The 12,836-nt window shown below is 36.4% G+C and overlaps 2 protein-coding genes across 4 annotated transcripts in view; both read left to right on the top strand.

The window, feature by feature from the left end:
- The window catches only part of LOC130656701 (dual specificity protein phosphatase 18-like), a 98,820-nt gene that overhangs the window by 70,361 nt on the left and 15,623 nt on the right, over positions 1-12,836 (top strand). The gene's annotated exons all lie outside the window — the stretch shown is intronic.
- Positions 4,230-12,027, top strand: LOC130656689 (uncharacterized). Of its 2 annotated transcripts, XM_057459589.1 has the most exons (3): positions 4,230-4,337; positions 5,306-8,894; positions 9,557-12,027. In XM_057459589.1, the coding sequence occupies exon 3, from the start codon at positions 9,573-9,575 to the stop codon at positions 11,916-11,918; it is 2,346 nt and encodes a 781-aa protein (XP_057315572.1). In that variant the 5' UTR covers positions 4,230-4,337; positions 5,306-8,894; positions 9,557-9,572; the 3' UTR covers positions 11,919-12,027. The 2 variants fall into 2 exon arrangements, with proteins under 2 accessions (XP_057315572.1, XP_057315571.1); XM_057459588.1 differs by lacking the exon at positions 5,306-8,894 and having other exon boundaries at positions 4,232-4,337.

The raw sequence follows: 12,836 nt of genomic DNA, 5'->3' as shown, positions 1-12,836 counted from the left end.
CCCGTAAATCGAATCTTTTAAAGATCGAATTACGTAAAGAGATCGGAATAGGTATCACACCTGACGACTACATCGATTTTGACCAAGACGTGAGCACCAACGAAGGTATTTTAACAGAGCAAGAAATTGTTAGCTCAAGTTATTAGTCAAGATGATGATGACCAAGAAAATGAAATGTTCGATGAGGAGCAACTTGTTAAGCCTGCAAAAAGCAAACCACTATTCATGACTTTTTTGCCAAATAAGAAATACGTTTGAAGTAATATAGGAGACATAATTCTGAAGATATATAGATGGATGTTCGATGAAGTCTATTTATTACCGCCAACCCTGATTTTTGGACAAAATTTCACAAAAATTTATGAACTTCCCCTAATTCGAACTTTGTTTTCGGTCCCCTGCGAGTTCGAATTACAGAGAGTCTACTGTATAGATTATTTGCCATGAATTTATTTGATTTCCATAGTTTATTGCTTGCGTTTTTTACCTGCTAGAAATAAAACTAAGGGGTTGTTTATATGGAAGCGGGCTGGCCTTTAACTTGTGTTTATATATAAAAAAACTACTTCGGTTAGGCTCTGAACAATGAAAACATATAATGTAAAACAAAAGAAATACTTTTCATAACAAAAGATTTTAATAAGTAGAGCATAATAGACCATGTCGCCTAGGCGATCTAGCCCGCTTTATTACTGTTTATATGAGAAAATGTTCATCCCACCTACTGGGATCCCGCACCTCAGAAACGAGAACTCGCCTACCGGGCCGGCCCGTTTGACCATATAAGCAGATGAGCAAAAAATGAGAAACAAGCGTGATCTCAGTAAACAGGCCAGCCCGCCAACCAGGGTCATGTAAACAGCCCCTAATTGTTAGCGGTAAAACTATGCAAATATGAGTAAACGGTAAAGGAGAGGCGAACAAAAAACTTTTTTGTGGCAGCCACAAAATAATTTTTTGGGGAGGAAGCAAAAATTGAGGAACGTCTAAATCCCAAAATCTACTATAATAACTACTATAACGACACACAAATAAGTATGTTTAATAAATAAATATCCATATTCCTTCCTAGCAACATTTTTACAAAGTTTTTATGGCTGTGTGGGTAAAAAAGAAGCAAGTTTGAGATGTACTTACCAATAAACATTAAAAATAAGACCTTTACCTTAAGAGAACCACGAATATTTTACATACAATCGTAGTGCCAGCATTTTATAACCTTTGTTAATACATCTTCTCTGCCCGAGTGCCTTGAGCATGGGTGAAGTCAACCGCAAATGTATTAAGGATGGAAGCAGGCATTTTTCATGAAATAGTTTATGTAAAATAGAATATTGTGATATTGGACAATATCAGAGAATTTGAGGAGCTCAAGATTACCATACAGGTGACTCGATGATGCTCTTCGAGGTTCGAAAGACATGAGTCGAATAGCAAAATTTTGTAAAACAGTAATACGATTAACATCAAGACTGTTTGGCTGACCCCAAATTTGATTACAATATTGCAAAATGAATAAATGGCATAGTAAACTAGAATAAGAACATTTAAAGGAAAAAAGTGACGAAGTTTAGCTAAAGCTCCATTAGCGCTCTTGAGCTTGGCGACAGTATTATTGATGTGAGACTTCCAGCTTAGATCAGAATCTAATAGAACATCAAGATATTTAATACAATAACTAGGTATAAGCCTTTTACCATTGATAAAAAGCCTAAAATCGTAATTAAGAGGTTTCCGTGCAAGTTTAAAAACAATGTACTCAGTCTTACTAGCATTAAGAGAAATTTTATTGACATTGAGCCAATGGCAAAGAAGCTTGAGGTCAAAATTCATTTGTTTGGCTAGTTGTTGTTTCAAAGATTTACTGAAGTTTAAGAGATTGGTGTCATTAGCAAAGTGATGCACCAAAGAAAAATTAATTAAACAATGCAGGTCGTTAATATAAATTAAAATTAAAAGAGGTCCTAAAACAGAGCCCTGAGGGACACCATGCCTGATAAGATTACTAGTTGTTATATTTCCATTGATGGATACAAACTGTTGACGTCCTGTTAAGTAAGACTTAAATAGTGAGAGTGGGGTACCACGAATTCCATAGTGAAAAAACTTTTTAAGCAAAATTTCATGATCAACCGTATCAAAAGCCTTTTGAAGATCAATGAACACTCCACATGCATAATTTCCTTTATCAAGAGCATCCATAATTTTTTGAGAGATGTTCAGAAAAGTTTGAGATGTCGAGTAATTTTTCCTAAAGCCAAATTGATGCTTGTAGAGGGCGTTGTTTGCTTCGAGAAAACCATACACTCGTTTGCAAATGATTTTTTTATATATTTTATCAATATTTGAGAGTAAAGATATAGGTCGGTAATTTGTTAATTCTAATTTGGATCCTTTTTTATAAATAGGGATGGTCTTGGCAGTTTTTAGGTTTGTAGGAAAAATACCAAGTATAAGTTTTGAAAGTGGTATAGATAATTCAAATTTAACAAGAGTTAAAATATGAGCAGGAATACTGAATGACCCAGAAGATTTACCAGGGTCAGGGGAAGAAATGCAATGCAGAACATCTAAATCATCAAGAGGAGAAATGTTTTCTATTGAACGGGATATTCATTCTGATGTTATCTGCAATTGAAGCAAAGCAATCATTAAAAGAATAAGCAATTGTCACTGGATCAGTCACAACAGAGTTATTAATGTCCATACAGGTGAGAGAAGCTGAAACAGAAGAACGAACAGAAATAATATTTTTAACCCCATTCCAAATATTGCCAATATTTTTTCGGTTATTGCTAAAATATTTATTGAGGAAATTACTTTTACTTATTCTACATAGAGATACAATTTTGTTGCGGTACTTTTTAAAACTCCCTAGCAAGAAAGACTTTAAAAATGGATCTTTCTCTCTTAAAATGCATTTATGCGGATGGTGTCTTTTGATTATTGAGGTAAGGATACCATTAGTAATCCAAGAATTGGATTTTGTTTTTCTTTTTTTGTTGCATGATTGACCAATAGACTGTTGATACAACTGTAAAAATTGTCAAACGATAAGTTGGGATCCCGGGGTCAGAAAAAATACAAGATGCCCTGGGGACGAGGTTGGATAAGTTGAGATCACATTCAATTGCAGGAGATCATCCTAATTTTTATAGTGAAGTTTGGTGAGAAAGTCATCGTGATGAAATTTCTTCCAATCATGAACAAATATGTCATGTTTTTTAACACTAAGGACTGAGGGAAATGGTCAGATATTAAACTTATAGTATTACCAGACACAGCCACCTGGCTGAACTAAAGTAAATATTATCAATAATCGTTCTAGAAACTTCAGTAACTCTTGTGGGAAGAATTATATGCGGCAGTAAGTTAAATTGCGAAGTAATATCGATGTAATCGGACACTTCTTTGACTCCTTCAGACTTTAGAAGGTCAACATTAAAGTCTCCAAGGAGGAAGATAGACTTGTTATCTGAAGACGCTTTCTCAAGAAGAGGCAATAAAAAGCGATTGTTGAACTATCATCAACCGACATCGAGGGATGTCTGTAGATGCATCCAACAATCATGTTTTTATCTTTGGCCTGTATAATTCAATGAATTTAGATTCAAGCTCCGGGTCGGGACGTTTAATAAATTGCAAGTGATTAGGGATGTACAAAAGAGCAACACCCTTTTCACCTTCAGTAAGGTGTGTGCGTGAAGGAATAACCAGATAGCTCGCAGTTAATAGGTGGGATTTTAGTCGGGAATTTAGTCTCAGTGATACCAATAACACTGAAATCATGCCCAAGTTGACCTAACAGAAACTTTAGTGAATAACAGGAAGTTTTAACGTTCTTTGGGAATTCCATCCTAACGGTTGGCTCTTCCTCCTCTCCGACTGTAACTACGTTACATTACCGCTAGAGGAGATACGTATAGCATTGCTTTAACTTGCTTGCCTGGCCACACAAGCCGGTTAGAGCTCAGTAGATGGAACCAAATGGACTGACAGTGGAAATATTTTTAAGGATTACGGAATTTCATACCGCGCAGGCTTGAGGGACAAATTTTGTTACCCCCGGAGCGAACGGGAAAAGAGAAAACGTTGCGCCCACTTTGCTCTCGCCCCGGGTTTCCTTTTATTTAAAAGTGCCTCGGGGATTTCGCATGCAAAGGCAAAAAGTAACCAATAAAATTTCAAGGTATCGAAAAACAGCCAATCTCATTTTGAGTTAGAGCGATTTCATGGCTGTAAACAGAATCATTCCCCGAAGAAGGATTTTCATTTTAGGTTGGTGACTTCTCCTAAAGGGAGAGGACCAACTTCGAAGAACTGCACCCTGTATTCAGGTAAAGCACTTTCGTTTTTATATTTATGTTGTGGAAGGATAAAATAATACTTTTAATAAAATGGTTACCTTGTTTGAAAAATAAAATAGAATTCTTCAAACAAGTTGTTAGCTCATAATTTTGAGATGAAAATGGTTGTAAAAAAATCGTTTTTTAGTTTTCTTTATATTCGGTGAAAACCACAGTTTTGTAGCTAGCTAGCTATCCTAGCTAGCTATAAATAACCTTTTGGCTACAGTAGCCTTGACTAAGCTATATAACCAGTGCACAGTAAAGAAGTTATGACAAATTTTAACCTTAAAAGACTAGATAGCTTGCTAGTCCGAAAAGGTTAAAACCTTACATGAAAATTTGTGATCCTTTTTTTCACTGCTGTAAAGTTGATCAGGAATCTTGTGGCGATATACCTTGTTACAATATGTAGGTTAAATGTTTGTGGTCCTATGACGAACAAATGCTATTCTTCTCGATTGGTTTGAGGCTAATGAGAAGATTAAACATCAACATTTCCAATTAGGTCTGTATCTATAGGGAACATTCAAAGCTTTTCCACTAGATACTACTGTGACACTTCTTGAGATAACAGCTCCTATATTGCTAGCTGACATAGAATACTTTTGAACCATCCTGTCTACTCCACCACGGATGAGTGGTCTTTCTTATTTTTCTAAAGTTAACAATTTCAAATATAAAGGCAGATTTACTTGTGTTTACAACATGCTTCCTTCTCAAAAGCTGCTATTATGTGGTAATTTTTTGTTTGGATTAAACCCAGTTTGACGTAATCTCTTGGATGACAAAAAAGGGCTTTTAAACATATTGCTGCTAACCCTATGAAATGAACTTCAGAGAGAAAAAAGAAGAGTAAATATTACAACTAAGTTCAATTTTTTGAATTGTCTGCTTGTGCTATAACTTTTAGCAATAAGAATAATAGAAGTAGCGCTAGAAAGCATTCTTTTTTCCAGATTTTCAGCAGGTAAGAAGCAACAAGCTGCTTGGATTAATTAACAGATAATTAACAAATATAAGATGAACAACGTATCTCGTGGAAACGTAACCCTCTCAGGGAATCTCTTGGAAACGCCTACTTCTCACCAAATCTCGTGGAAATGCCTACTTCTCACCAAATCTCGTGGAAATGTCTACATCTCAGCAAATCTTCTGGAAATGCCAACATCTCAGCAACTCGCTTGGAAATTGCCTACAACTCAACAACTCGCTTAGAAATTGCCTACATCTCAGCGAATCTCGTGGAATCACCCACACCTCAGTAAATCTCATTGAAATGCCTACTGCCTGCTATGGCGTATCTCATGGTAACGCAACTCCTTTGTTAGGGAAACAAACGCATCTTCATCCCATTTGGCTGACGAAAGAAATCTAACATCCCCACCGGCACGGGTCAACAGTGCTTCTACCTTTGGACAAAAAACTTGGCAATCGCAAGTAGCCAAATTTGGATCACCAAGAAAACCTTGAGGCAAGAGCACTTGTTTAAGAGAGTATCTTTGCGTGTTGTAGTTCGTTGTAGAGGGGGCTACATCAATTGGTATCGTATGCACTCGTCATGTGTCGGATGATGGTCTGATTATCGAGTGGGTGGAATTATGGGTGGGTTGGCAAACCAAACTATTAGCAAATTGTGATGATGGAAACTAGTTGACTTTATAGGTAGGCAAGGCAACCTTAGGGGCCTGGATCTAAAACAGTATTGGTTAGTTAGAGGGCCTGGGATAAGGAGCACCCTAGTGGGCATGCCTTTTGACCACCATTCCGTGCTTAGCTCTCGTTGAGGTCGGACATATCTAAAACGCTCCGGTCTTGGCGCGCTAAGTCGAAGAAAGAAAAAAGAAGACTAAAGCTTGAAGAGCTCCTGCTTTGACAGCTAAGTCCTTTTTGATTTATTATATATTGTACTGCCTTCTTTACTTCATTTATATCTTTTCATTTCTTTAATTTGTTGTTTTGTAAGTTTTTTAAATTATTTTTTTTGTTAATAAATTGTTTTTATCCCAGTCGGTTTTTTATCCATCTATCATCTAATATGGTAGCTTTGCTGTGTTGTGGGTTCCTGCTGCTCCTTCTGTGTAACATCGTAAGGAAATGGGCTTGCCTCAGATCCGTCAAACATAGTTTTGGAAGAGCACATAACCGTAGAATGATCTCTCTACGACTTAAAAATAACTTTACTCAGGTAGGAAACCCCACATTTACGCTAAAACTGATTTTTGTGTTCGTTGTATTTTTGAGCAATACAAAACCTTCGTTCAAAAGTAGCTCACCCAACAACAACGAAATGAGTCGACTAGATAGGAGTTTCTTTTCTATCTCTTCACTTGATGCCTGCAATAGAGTTTCTGAAAGCCAGCTCACTCTCCAATTAAAATTAATGGCTTTATCAAAACTTAAGCCAAGCAGGCACAAGTATTTCTATTTTTTAATCCTCTTGTCAGGGGACATCTGCCTCAACCCAGGTCCTGTTAAGTATCCCTGTTCTTCATGCTTAAAACCTGTGGCAAAAACACACAAAGCACTTTCTTGTGACAAGTGTGGATTATGGGCTCATAAAAAATGTGAGCGTATTTTCTGATAAAAAATATCAACAATTTATGAAGACTCCTGAAGATAAACTGTTTTTCGTTTGCAGTCCCTGTCTTTCTCGTAATTTGCCCTTTGCTAATGAGGAGTCATTTGGTGAATGCAGCTGACTCTTGTAAACCACACAGGATCAGATCTGCTTCATGAAGACGCTTTTGGGGTGCCGCAGGGATCTGTGTTGGGGCCCCTGCTCTTTCTTTTGTATATTGATGACTTAAAATCTGTCATCAATTCAAACTACCACCATCTATATGCAGATGATACAATAATTATTTCGTCTCATAAAAACTTGGATACCCTTGTCTCCCAGGTCGAGTTAGAACTTTCGCAAGTCGACCTCTGGCTGAATAATAACAAAATGACTATTAATACGGACAAAACTGAAACAATCTTTTTCGGCAACCACAGCCAGTTAAAAAAAGTTGAGAACAAAACTATCAACTATATGGGTATTCCTTTGAAGAGGAGCGAAAAAGTTAAATATCTTGGGGTAACATTTGATCAAAAAATGCAATGGGAAAAGCACATTAATGACATAAATAGAAAAATACTAATTAAATATAAATAAATATCCTGTTTAACACCTCACACAAAAAACCTTTTAATTAATGCACTTGTCATGCCATATTTCAACTACTGCTCCTCGGCATGGGCTTGTGCCACCCAAGGTAGATTGGGAAAACTAGAAAAACTGTTTAAATTCACCTAATTTTTATATGGATCAAGTAAACTAGGGGCATTATGTTGGATTTCCTTAGAAGAAAAAATGAGACTTCATTGTTGATTTTCGCCATTATATGTTTTTCTGTTTTTTGTATAAATATACTAAGGGCTTGAACTCAGTAACATTATATTCACATTCAAACATGTTTCTAATGGTATAGCTCAGAAGAGGAGAGAATAGTGGCTACCTTGGACTTTGTATAGAGTTTTAATATACCAGTTGTATTGTAAATCTTGCATCATTGGCTGCATCTAGCAGTGTATTTCCCCTTTTCATTACATCGACGTAATACACTAAAAACCATAACAAGTTACCAACTTATGATAATGTGTATTAACATTGGAAATTCAATTTAGTATAGAATCAAAAGCATTTGTTGTTAAAAATTAAATATGGTGTTTAAACCTTTATACAAGGAAATTTTAATTTTGTTTTTAAAAATTGTCAATCTGCTCCATGAGAAAGTGGCTACTGTACACAGTAGTATTTGTATTCAAAATGCATGGTGGCAAGCTATAGTGTCAATGATAGAGGGGTCTTATAGAAATCACTGAAGAGGCAGATTGACTGTACTTTTAATAACCACAGCTTTTAAATATTTTTTTCTTCTAAAAATGCCTTCTGATCAGTCTGTGGACCTATCCATTTAGGCAGCAGAACAATAGAAAAGAACCGCCACTTGAATTTTAATGACGCCAACAAGTACCTCTTGATACACCGCTATTGTGCAGAGCGTGAAACGCTGATCAAGAAAGCTTTTTACAAAGGATTGAAGAGGCATCAGCTTCAAGATTAGTCTTATTTTGGTTGGGTATTTCTATCCGTTTCCAAGTTATTTGACCGCAATTTTATAACTGCAAAGCAATAACTTCACTAATTTCTTTAATCAATGATTATAAATGTTTATTAGGTGAACATACCATTTCTTTCTCCTGATATATTTTCTCATAAAAACTTGCCCACCCTTGTTCAGAACTTTTACGTAAACTTGAAACTGTACTTGTCAACACTTTGACTAACAACAACTGCTGACTCTGTTCTGGGTTTTTTTGAGGCATATTTGCGATATCCAGTGGTTGGTTTTGATCAATCTTTTGGCATTGGGATTTCAGTCGCTGTTAATAGTACGTTTTGGAGAAAGTCGTATTTTTTGCAGTGACCAACATACCGCACATCAGTTAATTCAGCTGTTTATTCCATGTGCAGTATAATTCACAAGCATATTTTTATCTGTATGTTTTCATTGTATTTTCATTTTACGTTTGTTTTTAAAGATTACTACTGCAGGTCTACTGGTGTTTTTTTGTTTATTCAATTAGTTTGTAATAGTCTGAAACTTATTAAGATGTCCAACGAATTGGTTATATCTGTTGATTGCATATAGCGGTAACCTCTATTTACAACATTTCTTTATATGTAAAACTTGACCTTTATGACAAATAAGAAGAGCTTAGTTTTATATGATGTACGTTCATTCATATTTGAATTACTTTTTGAGAGTTCTTCCTATGTACTGTATGTACTAAATTTAATCTGATTTCTTCTTGCATTTAATGGAAGGAGTAAGCAAGTCAGCAATTTGAATAAAATAAACAAGTCAGATGATTTGGATTTTTTTACTAGGTTTGTTTCTTGCTTATCAGATGGTCTCTGTCATTTAAAAAGTCAATTTATTCATTCTGCACGCCTATTAATTGTTAGGTCATGCAAAGATTTGTTTATGGTTGATTTATTAAACATAGTACTTAAAAGCTCAGATGATTTAATATTTAAATTTTTGTGAGTTTGAAGATGAAAGTGGTATTTTGAAGGGAATCAAATTAATTGTGTATTACCCTTCTTGTGAAGGTCAAAATAAATACATGGTATATGTCAATAATTTTTTGTTTTTTAGGTCAACTGTTGAAAATATGTACACTGAAATAAAACTGAAATCACCACAAGTCACTACCTTGCCAACGATGCCACCAACAACGAGCAAGTCGTGTAAGAAATGTCAGGATATATACACTATTTTGAATGCACATATTTTGACAGAACATGCGGCAATGACGGGCAACGACGGTATATTAAACAATATTTTATTGAACATGCTTTCCTTGATGATAAATAATGGAAATCAGATTGCCTCTACAGAACCACCTCATTCTTCTAATAATGGTAATATTGACCGTTGTCAAACAGTTCCTATGTCTGTCATATCGAAAGCGACAGATAAACTGACAAGTGATGCGGAGAATATGACGCAAGCTACATTTGTGTCTGTTGCGACGCCGTTAAATTCGACAACGTCGTTTCCAAACGACATTTCAAGTAGTCAAGCCGAATTGACAACTCGACTTAATTTTCAACCAGATCTGTTAACAAATCTCTTCACCAACACGGCTCTTCCAAAAGTTGATTTTAACTCTACGCAAGAATATCGAGCAAATTTAGAAGCGTCAAAATTGTTGCAAATGCCTAGTATTGAGTTACCGTTTATCCTACCCAACCCAACAGAGCTACCGTCGACGACCGGATTGTTCACCTCGGATGGAACTCTCACCACGGCGGGCTTGTCTTTACTGTTAGCCAACCAAGCCAAAGGAGATCAAGGTTCGGGAAAATCGGATTTAGATGTGGCGGATATCCTGATTAACAAAATGCCGATTCCTAGTTTGAATAAAGGTCTAGATTCCTCACTTCTGCAGCTTTCAACTTTGTATTTGCAACAATTAGCTTTGAATCAACAACAAGAGCAGGAGCGAAATCAACAGCTGGAATTAGATGAACGACAGGAGATTCCTGTTACTGAGGTAGCAACGTCTATCAATACGAATTTTACAACAAACGAGCTAGCAAATGCCGTTAGACTTGCCAAAATAAACCAAGGAGAAACATCTGTAGCTTCTAAAGCTACTACCAATCAAGGCGAAAGTTTAAAACAACTCATTGTCCGCCATAGGCAAATATCTGGTCTAATCGAGGCAATGAGCAAAAAACATAAAAATCAAGAAAAGGCAATGTATAAAACGGACATGCAGGCCACCATACAGACTACACCTGGTTACGCAATATCACAAAATGTTACCGAGAATCGTTTACCTAGCATTGCAGTTGTTTCTCGCACAATTGGAGAAAGCAAGACAATCCCGGTATCCATCTTGCCCACAGTCTCCACTGCGCTGCGTGATTTGCCATCATCTGCAGATGTCACTTATTCGGCGTCCAAAACAATGACACCTGGAAGGTTAGTCATTGCAGCAGGTAGTGTCAGTGAAGCGGACGATTTAAACATTCGAAAAAGTATCCCTGTTGTGCTGGAGAACGCGACCACTGAAAATTTATTAAACTTTCTTCGAATCCAAAATAAGGTTGTGAATAGCGCAACGTCAGAAATTCAGTTTGTAAAACAGAAAAGTCCAGTGCGAGACGAAGATTATAATCCTGTACTTAGTTCTGAAAGCGCGTCAGATGGAGAGTTGGAATCTGGCCGTAAGCGAAAATATTCATCTGTTACTATGGTACCCATGTCGCAGTATGACCCGAATAACCCAAATATCGAACCTCTTCCGTCAAGAGTGGTGCCAGAGACGAAGGTGTTGTACAAGTGTGATGTATGTGGCGTAACGTTTAGTGTTCTGGCGACGTTACAAGCGCACATGAGGACGCATGTGAGTGACAAAACCCAAACTTGCAACTACTGCCAGCTATCATTCACTGATCAGGATAAGTATTTCGAGCATATTGCATCGCACAGAGGCGAAGAGAATGTTCATCGCTGTCAGTTTTGTCCCAAGATATTTACAAGTAAGGGGGATTATAACAAACATATTACGAAACACACACAAAAACGACCTTATTTATGTGCACATTGTCAGAAAGCGTTTCGCGATCCTGGATCGTTGACAAAACATGAGCGTATTCATACCGGTGAGCAACCATATGTCTGTAGTATCTGTGGACGAGGTTTTGCCGAGAAATCGTCGTTACGAAAACATTTACGAATTCATTCGGGTGAAAAGCCGTACAAGTGCGATCAATGTGATAAATCGTTTTCCATATCAGGTAATCTTCAGAGACATATTTTTATTCACACTGGACAAAGACCTTTTAAATGTACGCAATGTCCGAAAGCTTTTAATAATCCAAGTCACTTGCGCCGACATATAAAAAACTTGCATGACAGAAGCATGTTAAATGATAATACGTCCACTTTGGTAGCACCAAGGACTATAGAGATTTCTGCAGTCCAAATTGAAAATGAAGACGCATAAAAATGAATAAATATTTCACTTGTCGTGCGTGGTTATTTTGTGCGAAAATATATGTAAAGATTATTTTCCCACTATTCTCTCATATTAATATAAAGCTTTATTTTTAAAAGTTTTTTGAATTAAATATTAAAAGTGCCCTTCCCTATAACTACTGAAGAGAGCCTTTATTTTAAAGTCTCTTGGATCAACCTTGATCGTGATTAGTTTTAAAAACTTTTACAGGTGTTTTTTCTGAGGCCGGGAATATCAAGAAGGCATGAAATATTATTTTAAAAGAAATTCAACAAGTTTTTAGAAAGTTTGTGGAAGCATGAAAACACAAATAAGTTAACCACAAATATATTCGTAAAAAATATGGAACTTTTCGCTTGATATTCTACCTGGTTACACTGGTATTCAGCTAAATAAAGTATGAAAGAATATCAAGCTCGATGAAACATATAGTTATCCCGTACGCGGGATTATTTTCTTAAACTATGCCAAAAGGCGGGAATAATTTATAAAAAACCGCAATATCGATCCCAGGTCTCTTTGTCTCTTTTTTATACCGGGACGACGAGACGAAATAGTCTCGCCGTGCCGTTATAAAAAAGAGACAAAGAGCCTTGGGATCGAGGTCGAAAAAAACAAAGAAGGTAAACTTAATTACAGGAGCGGTTTGCAAAAGGACTACTTTCGTTGTTACGCATTCCAAATAAGTCGCTTTCAAAACGCATCAATTTCCCATTTTTGTGTGGGAATTACCATAAAAGATGGCGTCGCAATGGGGAAAAAAGGGCTCACCAATTTTAACGGATTCCAAGAGATTTTTGCACAGAGTTAGAGAAGCTTAGTAGGAAGTCTATCGTTTGACGTCTCTGCTAAATAAATTGTATATCCGCTAAAGAAATTGTATGACTGCTAAAGAAATTATTTTAA

The sequence above is a fragment of the Hydractinia symbiolongicarpus genome, chromosome 9 (assembly GCF_029227915.1).
Source record: "Hydractinia symbiolongicarpus strain clone_291-10 chromosome 9, HSymV2.1, whole genome shotgun sequence".
Classification (NCBI taxonomy): domain Eukaryota; kingdom Metazoa; phylum Cnidaria; class Hydrozoa; order Anthoathecata; family Hydractiniidae; genus Hydractinia; species Hydractinia symbiolongicarpus.
The sequence above is the reverse complement of the archived record's forward strand: the minus strand, read 5'-3'. Positions and strand labels throughout refer to the sequence as shown.